At 41.8% G+C, this 16,867-nt stretch overlaps 2 protein-coding genes across 6 annotated transcripts in view; both read right to left on the bottom strand.

Annotated features, from left to right (window-relative positions):
• Nucleotides 1-1,969: 1,969 nt before the first annotated feature.
• On the bottom strand, nucleotides 1,970-3,632 carry LOC119521277 (tropomyosin alpha-3 chain-like). The gene has a single exon (XM_037819375.1). It carries the CDS (start codon nucleotides 2,923-2,925, stop codon nucleotides 2,452-2,454), a length of 474 nt encoding a protein of 157 aa, XP_037675303.1. The 5' UTR covers nucleotides 2,926-3,632; the 3' UTR covers nucleotides 1,970-2,451.
• A 1,696-nt stretch (nucleotides 3,633-5,328) lies between these two features.
• LRP11 (LDL receptor related protein 11) overlaps nucleotides 5,329-16,867 on the bottom strand; it is a 43,261-nt gene continuing 31,722 nt past the window's right edge. For 2 of the 5 annotated variants that reach the window (XM_037819351.1, XM_037819331.1), the window contains 2 exons: nucleotides 10,725-10,820; nucleotides 5,329-7,265 (listed from right to left, as the gene is read on the bottom strand). In XM_037819351.1, the coding sequence (XP_037675279.1) occupies nucleotides 7,111-7,265; nucleotides 10,725-10,820 (251 nt within the window). In that variant the 3' untranslated portion in view covers nucleotides 5,329-7,110. Of the gene's footprint in view, nucleotides 7,266-10,718; nucleotides 10,821-14,597; nucleotides 14,701-16,867 lie in introns of all 5 variants that reach the window. The other 3 variants (XM_037819343.1, XM_037819326.1, XR_005214325.1) reach the window with 2 other exon arrangements.

The raw sequence follows: 16,867 nt of genomic DNA on the forward strand, positions 1-16,867 counted from the left end.
TGAAATCCAGTTAAATGCATCAGCAAGGTCTGCCCTGATCAGCAAAACTGAGGAAAAAACACAAAGGCATCTCTCTTCAGGTCAAGGGAACATGAAAGAGCAACACAAATGACCATCAGTGATGAAAAGGTAGTTGTTGGTAATTTTGAATGGCAACAGTGGGGGCAAATCATGGATGAGAAGTCATTGGGAGAAAGCTGGGGAAATTGTGTTATGTTCCCATGGAAGGGAACATATTTAGTATTTGGGGAACCTGAAACCTTAGAACACTTTAGATGGATGGAGTTGTTGAAGTCATCCATTTGTACTAAGGGTTAAAGGAAAATAAATTCCAAGTTTCAGGAAGATGGTTTAGGTGGGCCTTTTCTCAATGAAATGGATGCAAACCACAAGAACAAGAAACAAGTATCCAAACTGGAAAGACATAAAACTTTCCCTATTTGCAGACATAAGCCTATATTTAGAAAATCCTGGGGGGTGGAAAAAAGCGAACAAAGCTACTTGAGCTAATGAACAAGTTCAGTAAAGTGGTGGGATACAAGATCAACATGCAGAAATCAGTGGTGTTTCTATACACTAGTAATGAGCTATCCGAGCAGGTAATCAAGAAAAAAATTCCATTTATAGTAGCAACTAAGAGAATCAAATATCTAGGAATAAACTTAATCAAGGATGTAATGGAACTTCACACAGAAAAGCATTGCTGAAAGAAATCAAAGAAGACCTAGACAAATGGAAAGACATTCTGTGTTCATGGATTGGAAGGCTAAATGTCATTAAGATGTCAATTCTACCCAAATTGATCTACAGATTCAATGCAATCCCAATCAAAATTCCAACAGCCTACTTTGCAGAAATGGAAATGCTGATTATCAGATTTATTTGGAAGGGCGAGGGGCCTTGAGTAGCCAAAAAACATCTTGAAAAAGAAGAATGAAATGGAGGCATCACACTTCCTGACCTTAAAGTATATTATAAAGCTACAGTGATCCAAAAAAAAAAAAAAAGCATATTATACAGCATATTATAAAGCCCAGTGGGACTGGCATATAGACATATCGGTCAATGGAATCAAATTGAGAGTTCAGAAATAGACCCTCAGATCTATTGTCAATGATTGTTTTTTCTTTAATGCAATACACACAATACACACCATCCAAAGTATATAATCAATGGCTCACAGTATCATCATGTAGTTGTGCATACATCACCACGATCGATTTTAGAACATTTTCATTCCAGAAAAGAAAGAGAAAACCCCAATCCTCCCATACCCCTTATCTACCTCCTCATTATAACTTGCCACTTTTTAAAATAGGATTTTTTAATTAAATTCAGTTATATTGAGATATATTCACATACCATACAATCCTCCATGGTGTACAATCAACTGTTCACAGTAATACCATATACTTGTGCATTAATCACCCCAATCTATTTTTGAACATTTTCCTTACACCAGAAGAATAAAAAATAAAAAGTAAAAAAGAACACCCAAATCATTCCCCCTCCCCATCCCATCCTATTTTTCTTTTAGTTTTTGTCCCCATTTATCTACTCATCCATCCATATACTGGATAAAGGGAGTGTGATCCACAAGGTTTTCACAATCACACTCATCCCTTGTAATCTACATTGTTATACAATCGTCTCCAAGAGTCAAGTCTAATGGGTTGGAGTTTGATAGTTTCAGGTATTCACTTCTAGCTATTCCAATACATTAAAACCTAAGAAGGGTTATCTATATAGTGTGTAAAAATGTCCACCAGAGTGACCTCTTGACTCCATTTGAAATCTCTCAGCCACTGAAACTTCATTTGAGAAATGAAGTTTCATTTCGCATCCCCCTTTTGGTCAGGAAGATGTTCTCAATCCCACGATACCGGGTCCAGATTCATCCCTGGGAGTCATATCCTGCATCGCCAGGGAGATTTACACCCCTGCGAGTCAGGGCCCACGTAGTGGGGAGGGCAGTGAGATCACCTGCCGAGGTGGCTTAGTTAGAGAGAAAGGCCACATCTGAGCAACAAAGAGATACTCAGGGAGAGACTTAGGCTATTGTCAATTAATTTTTTTTTTTTCAGAGCTGTGGAATTATTTGGAATGTGTTACAAATGATTGCTACAAACAAAAAAAAGGGGGGTAATTACAAAATGTATACATCACAACATGCTTTTAAAGACACTTGTATTGTGCTCACATTCCCTTAAATGTTGTTCCCAAAGGTGCTCAGCCCCTAGCCCAGCTGCAATCTCTGGGAGAGACAGAGGCAGTTTGTTGAAAAAGACAAAGGGCCAGGGATGGGTGGGTGGGTGTGTGGTATACGGCGATTGGAGTAAGCAGCCTTCCAGTTAAAGATCAGCCCTCAGTGTAACAGTCAGCTTCTGGCAGGCTGGCCTCAGGCAGTCGGGGTGAAAGGGAGGAGCAGCGGCAGGGCGGGACTGGGGTGCTCTACATCTCATTCAGGTCACTCAGAGTCTGGTCCAGCATTCTTTGTGAACAGAGGTGCTCCTCTTCGGTGCATTTCAGTTTATCTTCCAAATCATCAATTGTCTTTTCCAGCTTGGCTACTGATATCTCAGCAAACCCAGCATGGGATTCTGCCTCCTTAAGTTTATCAGTAAGAATCTTTATCTCTTCACATTTGTCTTCTTTTTCGGAATACTTTTCTTCAGCAGCACTCAGACACTCCAGGTTCTGGTCCATCAGTCTGATCTGCTCATCCATCTCTTGGCAACGGGACTCTGCCAGCTCAGCTCGTTCCTCAGTGCGTTCCAAGTCCCCTTCAATAATCACCAACTTACGAGCCACCTCCTCGTACTTCCAATCTGCCTCTTCTGTGATGTGTTTAGTTTCTTTGAGTTGGATATCCTGGAATTCCATCTTTTCTTCATCTTTTAAAGCCCTGTTTTCAATAACCTTCATACCTCTCTGGCTCTCATCGGCAGCTTTCTCCGCTTCCTACAGTTTTTGCAGGGCAGTGGCCAGGCGCTCCTGAGCGCGGTCCAGCTCCTCTTCAACCAGCTGAATCCGACCGTTCAAGGAAGCCACCTCAGCCTCAGCTGGTTCCCAAGCCCGTCTTTCGCCCTCCACTTCCCCCTGGAGGTGCTCGGCTCTCTCCTCATCATCATCTGCCTGCTGCTGTAGAACCTGGATCTTGCGCTTCACCGCCTCGATAGTTGTGATCCCGGCAATGTTGCCCACCCAACAATGGCTCGCACTAAGGTTCCTGCCTCCTCCACTCAGCTTTGCAGCTGCTTCTCTGTCAACTGATTTTTGACAAGTCTCCCAAGTCCACTCATCTGGGACAGAACAGTCTTTTCAATAAATGACATTGGGAGAACTGGATATCCATAACCAAAAGAATGAAAGAGGACTCACATCCTATACAAAAATTAACTCAAAATGGATCAAAGACCTAAATATAAGAACCAGGACCATAAAACTCCCAGAAGAAAATTTAGGGAAACATTTCCAAGATCTAGTGACAGGGGCTAGTTTCTTAAGAGTTTACACCCAAAACACAAGCAGTGAAAGTAAAAATAGATGGGACCTCCTCAAAATAGGATAATTCAGTGCATCAAAGGACTTTGTCAAAAGGGTGAAAAGGCAACTGACTCAATGGGAGAAAATATTTGGAAACCATATATCTGATAGGCATTTGATATCCATAATATACAAAGAAATCCTACAACTCAACAATAAAAAGACAAACTACCCAATTAAAAGATGGGCAAAAGACATGAATAGACATTTTTCCAAAGAGGAACTACAGATGGCTGTGAAGCACATGAAAAGATGCTTAGCTTCACTAGCTATTAGGGAAATGCAAATTAAAGCCACAATGAGATGATATCTCACACTAGAATGGCTGCTATTAAACAAATAGGAAACTATAAGTGTTGGTGAGGATTTGGAGAAATAGGAACACTTATCACTGCTGGCGGGAATGTAAAATGGTACAGCTGCTGTGGAGGACTGTTTGGTGGTTCCTCAGGAAGCTAAGTATAGAGTTACCTGACAACCCAGCAATCCTACTACTCGGGATATTCCCAGAAGAACTGAAACGGGGAAATGAACAGACATTTGCACACTGATGTTCATAGCAGCATTATTCACAATTGCCAAAAGATGGAAGCAACCCAAGTGTCCATCAACAGATCGATGGATTAACAAAATGTGGTATATACATACAATGGAATATTATTCATCAGTAAGAAGGAATGAAGTTCTGAAGCATGCCACATGGATGAACCTTGAGGACATTATGTTAAGTGAAATAAGTCAGACACAAAAGGACAAATATTGCATGATCTCACTGATACTAACTAATAATATGCAAACTCATAGACATAAAGTATAGAATATAGGTTATCAGGACATAGAATGAAGCTTGAGAATGGGGAGCAGTTGATTAAGATGTGCAGAATTTGTAACGAGGTCAATTTTAAACGTTTGGAAATGGATAGAGGTGATGGTAGCACATTACTGTGTAATAGTACTGAATGGTGTGCAAATGTGGTAGAAAGGGGGAGTTCAGAGTCATGTATGTCACCAGAAGGAAAGCTGGAGGTTAAAACATGGTAATGTATAAAACAGTGAATCTTGTGGTGGACAATGACTGCGATTAACTGTGCAAGGATAAAGTTCTTTAATGAACTCAAACAAATGTACACTATTACAAGGAGTTAATAATAGAGCCATATATGGGGGAAATTCACCTATTTCAAACTATGGGCTGTAGTTAACAGTAATATCTTAATATTCTCTCATCAATAGTAACAGATATATCACACCAATACTATGGCTCAGTAATGGGGGGGATAAGCAGTATGGGATGTTTTGGGTTTTTTCTATTTTTATTTTTCTGGAGTGATGAAAATGTGTTAAATTTGATCATGGTGATGAGTGTACAACTATGTGATGATACAATGAGCCATTGATTGTATACTTCAGATGGAGTGTATGGAGTATGCATGTATCTCAATAAAATTGCATAAAGAAACAAGAATGGGTTTGAGACGTGAACTGTGGACTTACCTTTCCCTTTAAAATTATTTCTGAATTGTCTTAGATGAAGAACTCCTTCAATTAGATAATCACAGATAAGATGACTTTTAAAAATCCCATTTAGCCCATTTGTTAATATAGATATTTTGTAGACCTTGAGTCTCCTTCCCTCCAATATGCTTTATAGGGACTTTTTGCTAATGCTTAATTTCCTCCCTCTGTAAAATAGAGTTGGTACAATTAAATCATGTTAATATAGAAACAGTTCAGAAGATATTAGCTACTATTAGTTATTATGATTAAAGGGTTATAAAAAGGTTTAAGAATAAAATGCAATTTATTAAAGGAACATTGTTTACATAGACACTGGACATCTTTTCTCAAGTATCTCTTCATGTATAAAAGATGCGGTGCTGAAAAACACATGCCTCATCAGTTTTTATTTTATTAGGTGTGTCTGTAGGTGACAACCTTCTCTATAAAAAAACTGTACAGCCTTAGAGAGAGAGTACACACGTCTTAAGCTCATTCACACAATTTCTCCAAACTGCTCTTGAGAAATTTAAATCTTTGCTCAACTCTAAACATTCAACAAAATGCTTGAGTTTCTCAGGAAACAGCTAGATACTTCTTTGTTTTCTACAAGTAACATTTCCATTTATTAATGTATTGTGATATGTTATTATCCCCATCCAAATTGCTAAATGAATAGCTTTACTTCGCATTTAATCTGAAGATAATATGTTCTACACTCTAATGTTTTTCAAGTTTTTAATAAGATTTGCCAGGCATGGTAAAAAAAATTATGTAACTATGAACATCATGTGAGTGTAGACAAGCACCACACTATAAATATCTCTCAGGAGACTCATTTCTAGACTGCATAGACTCCTCATATTAAATGATGATGGGAATAATTTGTTTTTAAAATCCTAGAGATTAAAGGGGGAAAGATGCTATGCTAGATGCTGGTTTTCTGTAAAGATGAATTTGTGCAAAATCACTTTATGCTCCAGAAACCATAAGCCTGGCATTAGCTGATTCCACATGGTAACATTTTATTTAATAGCATTAAAAATAATGGAAAATTCTGGCTCCTTCCAAATTGGACAAGAGAACTTGCTGATACCTAAACATGGGTGACACTTTTACAGAAGTTGTACCCAGAAATCCACTCAGTGTTCTGCTTTTCTGTTTGAATGCATTTTTCTCTTCCATCAAACAATGACTGAGTTTGAAAACCAGCGGTTATAGGAACAAGCTGCAGTGTTCTGGACCATGAAGCAGTGTTGAATAAATACAGGAAAGTACCAATCGTCTTCCTTGCTCACTTTGCCTCAGGTCATTTTCTGTTAAAACTTTTGGCCTGCCAGGTTCCCTGCTTCCCCATCTCACTTCAAGACCATCTTAGAGCCATTTGTAATGCACGGTTTGAGTTTCTTCTCCCAAAGTTCAGCTTAACAAGGCATCGCAATGACATGATGCCAGCGGCACTGGGAACAACCCATGTTTATCTTCCCTGAGGCCTCATCGATTTGCTCCTAAGGTTTGTAATTCAGACATTCCTGCAACAGAGAACATCTCATACGAGGTATAAGCTCACTTGAGATCCATTCCCAGGAGGTTCTGAAAGGGAGAAGAGAAAGGAGAGCAGTGGTGGCTTCAGGTGGGGACTAGGAGGGCTACTGAATGAGGGGACACTGTGCATGAAGGGTTCGAGTTTGCCCTAGGCCAATGGTTGGCTTCTAAAAGCAAAGGGTTAACACTGCCATCCTAAGGCCACCTCTTGAGAGATGGAATTTTCTGCCTTGGCTTACTACAAATTTCAACTTTCAGGACAGTTCTGTAAATCAGAATGAGATTTGTAAATGTCTTTATAGATGTGGACTCCTCTCTATATTTCAAAATATTTCACATACTTCTCATACACAAAAAATCCCTCCACAATAAATAATAAAAACAAAAGTTTAGGATTTGCAGAATCTTCTGGATTTTCAGTAGTTTCCTTAGTACAATTAGAAACAAAAGAGGTGGTAAATTTCCACAACCTGATAAAGTGTAATTGGAACATGTGCTTCCCCCCGAGCTTGCCCCCATTTATTAGAGATACATCCCATTTATGAGGTAGTCCGATTCCTCAGATGTTATGGGACGAGCTTTCTTAAGTTTCTGTTTCACCAGTCGTAGTCTGCAGGCAACCATGAGAAGTAGCAAAGCAGTGATGGCCATGCCTAAAGCCAGTGGAAGCACTGCACCTGTGAAATCAGAGGCACATGGTAACAACAGCTGCCATTTACTGTATGATAAGCAATTGGCACACACCACTTTCTTTAATCCAGGCAACTCTATTAAAGTAGTACTGATATTACCACCATTTTGCAGATAAACTGAGGCACAGAGAGGTCAAGTAATTTGCCTTAGAGTACACAGCTTGTACGTTGCAGGGCTAGGTCTCAACCTCAGATCTCTTTTCCACAAATGTGTTTGCCATTAGTGGGTGCAAACATTGCAATCAGATCACCCTTATGCCCAACTGTAACAGGTGAGGAAAAAAGCCATTCTGACTGTAAATTTTTCATTGTAGTCATACATTACATTTATGGATTCATACATGGTCATTCTCACTTTACAATAAGTATGGACCAAGTCCTGGTTTCTTGTTCTGGTGGGGACTTAGAGTTATTTCATTTTCTAAATCCATGGCCCTACGCTCAGCTGGGAGGACTGTTGTTAAAAACTAACTTCAAAATATGCTGGTGGAATTTTGGCCAAGAGCAGTTAAGGAAAGTCAAGTCTTTAATTCTCCTTCATAGGGTTTTTCCTGTGAGGCTGTCCTGGACACCCAGACCAGAAAGCAGCCTTTAAAGGCTTGCGAGGGGATGGAAGGAACAGGCTGTGCCCAGATCAGCCTGTATGATCAAGCTCAGCAGGCTCTATTCTTAGTCTGATCTCATGCCGGGTTTGGAGATGATACATTAGAATTATTTCTAGCTGCAGGAGTCTTGCCAACTGGTGGAACTAGAAGAGTGAAAATCTCCATTGGGTAACCTGATTTCATAGCAATGCTCCCTCCCTCCCTTCTTTCCTTTTCTCTCAGAGCCTTCCATGTGTCAGGGACTGAGTCAAGTGCTGGAAATCAAAAATAATAAGCTAATGCTAACAAGTGCCAGCACTGCTCTAAGTGCTTTATGTCTTAATTCAATTCTCCCCACAGCAAGTTGGTACTGTTATTATCCCCACTTACAAATGAGAGAGCTGCAGCACCAAGAATTAAGTGACTTGACTAGGACTACCAGGTACGTGGTGGAGCTGGGACAGAAACCCAGACAGTGTCACTCCAGAGCCCACGGCCATAACTACCGTGGTTTACTGCTTCTCACAGAGTGAGGCAAGTTTTGAGCGACCTGAAACCTGGTTAGACAGACACTCAGGTGAAAAAGTATGATAGAATATTATAGTTACTATGATAGAATTTTGTGGAAGGACAGACATAAAAAGGAGTGGTCCACAGGATTTTTGCTTGAGAGATTTAGATGTCATATGATGGAACTTGTTTGGGGTGGGTGGGTGAGATAAGTTTATCTCTGGGCATTTTCAGGTAGGGATGCCTATGGAATCTTCCTTTAGGTTCTGGGATTATCTGGGCCTGAATCTATGGGACCTGTTGCATAGAGATGGTGGCTGCAGCCTTGAGTGTGGGTGCAATTGCCAGAGAAGAAGGGAGAAGACGTCAGGGGACCAAGTCCCAGGGAGCACCAACCTTTAGCAGGCAGGCAAGAGAAGAGAACCAAAAAGAACAGATCAGAGAAGCAGGATAACGAAGAGGAAGTGGAGTCTTGGGAGCCAAGGGATGAGATGATTTCAAGAAGTGACCAGCTGTATCCGATGCCAAAGACAGGCCAAGTGAGATGAAGCCTGGGGACCCCCCTCGAATTTTTTTTTTTTTTTTTTTTTTTTTTTTTCAGTGTATTGGGAGAGTCATGAATGCTTTTGCAGCTTTGGGGGATGAGCCAGTAGAGAAACAGATTTAAAACACTGGAGAGTTAATAAATGATGGGGAAATGTTCCTGAGGAGATAAAGGGCTGGATCAAGGTCAGGTCAGGTAGAGGGACTGACCTCAGAAGGAGGGGCGCCTCTTCCTTCAGGATGGGGGACAAGCAGAGAGAGAGGGTGAGTACAGATAAGGCTTTACATTTTGGGGTCGGTGGCTGAGGAACTCCACTCCTGATAGCTCTGGATTCCCTCTGCACATCAACGGGGAAAAGGGCCACTTCTATTCCAATATTTTGGGGCAGGGTCCGTCTAGTAAGTCAGAGGACCTGGGGGATGGGGGGGAAGCACCCAGTTGCTTGACACCTGGATTGTTCTTAGAAAACATGTAGTCATCTATGTTTTAAAATTATATTTTAATACGGTCCAGATATTACAAAAAAATACTCTAGGACAGAAAGAACATTTTCTTGATGGTTAGATCTATAGCTTAAGAGTCATACTGTGTCCTCCTGAATTTTCTCTTACTAATTAGATAGCGGAATTTAAGTTTAAAACCTACCTTTCTACAGGACTAAGTTCTTTATAGTGGTTTCTTGCTAGTTAAAATAATTTATGGAATTTTGGTACTTGTGCCAATTTGAATATATTACGTCCACCAGAAAAAGCCATGTTCTTTGATGCAACCTCATGGGGGCTGACTTATTAGTGCTAATTAGGTTGGAACCTTTGGATTAGGTTGCCTCCATGGAGATGTGACCCACCCAACTGTAGGTGATAACCGTGATTAGGTAATTTCCATGGGGGTATGGGCCCGCCCATTCAGCGTGGGCCTTAATTAGTTTACTAGAGCCACGTAAAAACAGCTCATGAACGGAGGGACCTTAGAACAACTGAGAGTGACATTTTGAAGAGGAGCTGTAGCTAAGAGAGGACAAAAATGCCCCAAGAGCAACACTTTGGAGAACGCCATTTTGAAATGCAACCTAGGAGCAAGCAGACGCCAGCCACGTGCCTTCCCAGCTAACAGCGGTTTCCAGACACCATTGGCCATCCTCCAGTGAAGGTACCCTGTTGCTGACACCTTACCTCGGACACCTTATGGCCTTAGGACTGTAACTTTGTAGCCAAATAAACCCCCTTTTATAAAAGCCAATCCATTTCTGGTATTTTGCACATCAGCAGCATTAGCAAACCGCAACAGTACTCTTCTTCCATTTATTAACTATTACCTGTACTTCCACACCCTCTCCGCATTCCTACCATCTTCTGTTTTTGTCAGTGGAGCACTGGGAGAACGAGGTATTAATAGCTTCATAATAGTAGCCATTTACTTACTGAGCTCATATAATGAGCCGAGCAATGTGCTTAAATGCTTTATATTAATTGTCCTATTTAATCTCCCGAACAACTCCATGAGACAAGCACCCTTGTCAGCTGATCCTAGATCCCATGTTCTCCACCACTATGCTGTGAGTATTGATTTTCTCATAGAATGTTACCACTGGGAGAGGCGAGAGTGAATGGCCTCACCAACGTCCAAAAGGGAACACTGAGGCCCAAAGTGAAGAGTGACAGCGGAGATGAGCACACAGTTCTTCTGATCCACAAATCATCACTCTTGTCACGAACTCTTGAGGCTTCTTCTAATAGCCTCAACCAGAGGACAAGCAGTTCTGCAGAGTTCTATACTGGGTGACGAGCGTCCAAGGTTTACCTTTACCTGTTTCTGGGGATGGGTGTTCCACTCCTCCTCGATCATTCTTTGACTTAAAAATAGAGTTTTCCTCTTTTCTGTTCTTCCCTGAGGAGCGACTATCTGCAGAAAATAAATAAAATCTATATCACAGGTGCATCAGAAACTATAGCCTTATTTAGTTTTTTAAGATGACTTATTTTTCTACTAAACATAGGCCTTATGTTTGATATTAAACACTAGATAACTACTATGACTGATTTAATCGAGCAGAATATATGGCTAGGACAAAGCCCTGGACAGAGAGGAGAGCAAGCCAGTACACTGTACCAAGACGGCCACCCTCATCCCTGGAGAAGGTCGGCAAGACCCAGGCTAGAGAAGTCAAGGTCAGTCTCAGGATTTCGTGCAATGGGGAATACAAATGATCAAGAAAGGTATGGGGGATTAAAGCTGCATCTACCCCCAGAAAAACATGTTCTTAAATTTACTCCATCCCTGTGGGTATGAACCCAGTGGAAGTAGGACCTTTTCATAAGGTGACTTCAGTTAAGGTGTGACCCACCTCAACCAGGATGGGTTTCATCCTCCTGCTGGAGACCTTTATACATGGGATAAATTCAGACATGAGATAGAGAAAGCCACAGACTGAGCATCCAGAAGCTGAACATCAACAGAACCCAGAAGAGAAGGAGGATGGCCGGCAGCTGGCCCCAGAAGGCCAGTCATCGGCGAGAAAGCGTCGCCTTGGTGACGCCTTGATTTGGCCATTTTCCCGGCCTCAAAACCATGAGGAAATAAATTCCCACTGTTTAACCCGACCCATTTCATGCCATTTGCTTTAACAGCCCAGGAAACTAAAACAAGAGACTTTCCTTTAAAAAAGTAAAACTGAGCACACCTCATGTCTGAGGCACTGAGGCATGCTCTCCACATTCCCTCCAGGGCCCTCATGGCCGGCGTGCCTAGCTCCATTTTTCCAGATTAGGCTCAGAGAGGTTCGGCACCTGCCCAGGTTCACACCAGAGGTGATTTACAGGTGGGCAGGTCTGCCTGGTGGTTGGTGGAAGTCAGTGCTACTGACTTAATTAATGTTAGGCTGCTCATTGTTCAACCAGTGTGTTCAGTTAATAACATGTAGAGCAAATAATCATCTCAGGGTTTGTATCCTTGGGTTCTGATGTGCCACAATGATGCATTCACTCAGTTGCCAGCTAGTAGCCAACCGCATCGTGCATTTATTACATTGACAATACAATTATTAATAAGTCAGTGAGTTAGTCTTAGGCTGTGGTAATACGGTTTCAAGTGGGAGTTTTGGATAATCTAATGCTTAATGGCATTAAATTAAAAATATTTTCAAGCTTCTTTACTCCTACAGCATCAACAGAAATGTTCCTAGCACCTGCAATTGAAATGAGACTCTTTAAAGGTAGTATGCAAAATTTTTTGATAATTTGCAACTGTGAATTTACTAGGTATCATAAAGTCAACCAGAAAATGGAAAGGTGCTGAGGTATTACATGCAGTAGTAGAGCCAGAAAGCAGTTAAATGATTACTGAAGTCATGTGTTTATGCCATTCGACGGATGGACAATGTGATGGTTAGGTTCATGTGTCAACTTGGCCGGGTGATGGTGCCCAGTTGTCTGGTCAAGCAAGCACCGGCCTGTCCACTGCTACAAGGACATTTCGTGGACTCAAATCACCAGAATATTGATTGCATCTGTGGCTGATTACATCTGTAATCAACTAAGTGTCTTCCACAATGAGAAACAATTAATCCAATCAGTTGGAGTCTTTAAAAGGAGAGGTGATGAATTCAGCAGCCAGAACAGAGAATTTCCATCTCTACTTCAGCCAGCCAGCCTCTCCTGGGGAGTCCATCGAAAACCTTCAGAGCTGCCAGCTTCCAGCCCGTCCTATGGAATTTGGACTCGTGCATCCCCACAGGTGCGTAAGACACTTTTATAAAATCTCATATTTACAGACATCTGTTGTTTCTGTTTCCCAAGAGAATCCTGACTAATATAGACAACAGATACATGTATTTCATGAAGGCATCTTTCACTCATTCCTGCAGCCAGTCAGTTCCAAATCATGCAACCCCCTTCCCTCATAGCCTCAGAAATAGCTCCTAGCTGCAGCCCCTCTTTTCCAGCCTTCCCTCCTCCTCCCCACCTTCCAGCCCTCAGACGGTCCTGGTGCAAGGCTTCCACCCACACCCAATCAGTGGCTCAATCCCGTTAGCCCATGGCTGCTTTTCCTGGCCAACGCCTCAGCAGGTTCACTGTTCTCTGCCCCGTTGAGTTACTGTAAAGGACCCATGCATGCCTGCCTATGTATAGACAACTAACTTGGGCTCTCCTTTGTAAGCACCATGCTCAAGAAGAATGAGAGATAAGGAAGATAAAAGCAATCCCTTGTAGGCTAGAGAAATCAGATTTTACCTTTCAAACTGATTTCTATCACTGTTGTCCACCTCACTGTAGGGTGGAAACTCCACTTCCATCCATAACAGTGAGGGGAGGGAAAGGGAGAGCAGCCAGCAGGACACAGTATAAGAAGACAGCGACCACAGTGGAGCCAAAGTGGAGAGAGACACTGGGAAAAGCTCCTGCTGTGGCTGGGCGGGGCAGGGTAGGGGCTGCTCAGCCAGGGAGGACAGTGGTTGTCGGCTGGAGCTGGCAGACCTGTGTCCCAGCAGAAGCATGGGGACGGGACACAGAGCGAAACGAGGAGCTCACGTAGCACTGGGCCATCAAGACGTGGGTTCTCATACACATGGCAAGAGATTTTCTAGAATGGTGATCCTGACACCTTTGGACTTTGCAGACTAAAAAGATTTCAAAATAACTTTGGGGGCCAATGTAGGGTTGTCAATTTTATATTTTGTCAAGTAAAGCATTAAAAGAAACGAGCATCTGCTAAGACCATCCCCCCTTCCTGTCATTATAAAAGGCGGACATGTTTAAATTCCCAACTTAGAAAGGATCTAGTTCCATAAAAGGCCAGTTCTTTAAATTGAGTTAATTTAGCTTTATAAGCTCAGTGCCCGATCCTTCTTTTTCTCATTTTGCCATGGGTGGGTGAAAGCTGTGCCAAGGATGGGTCCTGATCTTTCACCTGGCTTTGAGTATTGACGTCTCTAATTCCTGGTACTCTCCTCCTGAAATCAGCCAGGAATTCACAGTTCTCGATATGCCCCCTATTCCCAACAAGCCCCCTTTGCTTTGGGCAGCTGGAGTGCCCTGCTCACGTCATTTCCATCCACAATTCCCTATGTCTGCTCATGCAATTTGCCAAAATCCTTCTTGTCCATTTATTCAAACTCTTTCTACTCATTCTGCAAAGCACAACTGCATTTTCCCTTTGCCAGGGCCTACCCAGCCCTGAGGCACCGTGCACCTAGAGCCCAGGGGCCATGGCACTTTTAGGGGCCCACAAAGAGATTTTCATTTAATTTCCTATAAAACCAGAAGAAAACAATGAACATGATAATAATGAATATGTAATAATGAACCCGGCCTGGCTAATATCTGTCTTTATACCAACACAGTCATAAAACATAATCCTTCCTATTTTTTGATGGAGTTGGGGGCCCAGGGCCCTGAAAGCCACATGCGGCCCCCACACAGCCAAACTTGGCATCCCAGTGTTCCCGTATTGCTTCCTCCCACTGTCTGCTTTCCTCTCTGTGGCCTCTCTATCCATGCCTCAGTTTCCCCATCCACAAGCGTGAAAGTCCCTGCTCAGCACAGGGCTGCTGTGACAACAAAGAGGCTCTGTGACTGCATCCAGTCAATGTTCCATGTGGGAGACTCAGGACATGCTCCCCCCAGACATTCAGAGCTGCAGAGCACAGCCAGGACCCCAGACACAGAGCATCTCTCCATATACCTGGATTCCTTCCTTTCTTGCCTGATTCCAGCAAGGCAGATCTGCGAGATTCCATCATGCATGTGTCTAGTCCAGGCAGCTATACTACAAGGATTGTAAGCACCTGCCCGCAGAGAACAGCACTGTTTAATACAGAGAAATAAGGAGGATGTGAATCGTATTTATTTTATTACTTTTTTACTGCCTGCAGAAAGACCAGAGTGCAATTTGCAGGCCAGTAAGTATTTTGAACCTATTTTCAGGGACTTGGTCCTGAATTGAGATCGAACCAGTGTTTTTGCCAAGCAAATCTCTTGCTGTTATCCACTTTGAAAGTCTAAGAGTTTTCAAAAATATTTTGGAGGCTCCCTGTGAGCCTTGTTTAGGTTATTTTTCACATACTCTTAGCTTCTGCAATGTTCCTTAGTAAAGACATGGGAAACATAACTGTGTTTTAGAGTTAAAGCCGATTTTTCTAAATACCTGCTGTTTGTCAAGCAACCAAAGGAGCACAGGGTTTGAGTTGTGGAGAAAGAAACCCACTCGTTTGCAAAACACTCCATCCACCCAGCAGCTGCACACACAAAGCTAGCGGCCCCTCAATGGGAGGGGAATCAAAGAACTAAATTACCAAAAACCACTGTTTTACCACTTCCCCCTCTCTGATTTTCTCCCCACATCTGACTGTCAGCTCAGCTTGCAAAGGAACCTCTGTGAATTCTTTTACCTTTCTCTCTGATAATAAATTTGGAAAGGGGAAGGTCACATGGCTGTGAACCCATGTCCCACTTTTTAAATATAATGAGCCATGATTTATCTCAGGAATGCAAGGATGGTTCAGCATAAGAAAACCCGTTAATGTAACACACCATATAAAAAGAACAAAGGAAAAAACCCACATAAGCTTCTCAATTAGTGCATAAAAGGCATTTTGACAAAAGCCAGCACCTTTTCTTGTGAAAATAATGACCCAGGAATAAAAACAAAACAAAATTTTTCACACACCCCCAGTTTTTTTTCAGAGAGTTAACTGGTTTGTCTTTCACCCAATTGGAAAACACAATTCCCTCACCTTCTCTCTTTCTGATGAAACGGTTGCTCATCTTAATTCTGAAGAACTCAGCACTGGGACCACTGTACTGTTTATATTTTTTATTTAAATTAATATCTAACAGACGCATGGCCCTCTTTTCCTAATTTCCTAGCAAATTATGTGAGATTTGAATATTCTAGCAAAAATACATACAGTGCTAACACTTCCTGAGAGACACTTTAAATATAATAACTCATGCAATAGTTTCAGCAACTCCAAGGAGATATATTATTATCTTCAGAGTATTCAGGGAAGTTAAATAACTTATTGTTAGCAATAGGTGGTGTTAGAATGGGAACACAGATGGATCCAAAGCAAGAGCTTTCCCACGGAACCATTCTGCTCTCTGAGTCACAGTTGGCCAACTACAAGCTGTTCAAAACCAAGTGACTCCTTGCGTATGACCTACATGTGGGTCAGGGGTTACAAAATCGAATGTATTGTACAAATCACCTACAGAGTTCAACTTTTTTAAAAAAATTACACAACCCCCATTACACTTTCAGATTAAAACCTTGTAGAAGATAGGAGGTGTCTTTCCAAGACTAACTTTTCTCTAAGTGCCCCAGTATAATGGGGCACCTAAAGGCATTGGCTGATAATAACTGGTTAAATGACATTTTCCAAAGAAGTAGGTCAATAAAAGAGGACTTACTCCTATCAAAATAATTTCATGGAAATAACCATTTTTTTTCCCATGGAGGGTTGGGGGTGAATCTGACTGTCCTCATTGTGAGAAATGAATTTTCTTTAATTGGATCTTGCATCCCTTTGAGACTTCGGTTGACTCTTGACAACATGTTGGAGCACAACCAGCTGTAAAGCTGTAGTACTTATCAGGCTTCAACAATTTCAAACTGCCTTCCCAGAAATGCTGTTCTATAGTTTCAAAACTGTTTGCTGATAAAAGAGAAAATCCAGCATAATGAAAAGATTAAATACTCAAGAAAAATATGGAGCACATGAAAAAAAAAGGCACTTCAAAAAATCCTTTGTAAGAGCATCCTCTCTGAATGAAGTACCTTCCGTTATAACACAAAGGACACAGCTGCTCACTCTAATTACCTCTTGAGCTCTGCTCAACAACGAGGCTTTGGTATGTTTAGCAGGGAGATCCATGAAAATGAAAGGCACCAGAAGCCACACATGCTCCTCAATCCATGTTGCAACCCAGTTCCTTAAAAGAGGCTGACCTGCT

Source organism: Choloepus didactylus, chromosome 2 (genome assembly GCF_015220235.1).
Source record: "Choloepus didactylus isolate mChoDid1 chromosome 2, mChoDid1.pri, whole genome shotgun sequence".
NCBI lineage: Eukaryota > Metazoa > Chordata > Mammalia > Pilosa > Megalonychidae > Choloepus > Choloepus didactylus.

What these genes read in the sequence shown, in the direction of transcription:
- LOC119521277 (XM_037819375.1), bottom strand. Translation starts at nt 2,925, where the DNA reads ATGAAGGTTATTGAAAACAGGGCTTTAAAAGATGAAGAAAAGATGGAA.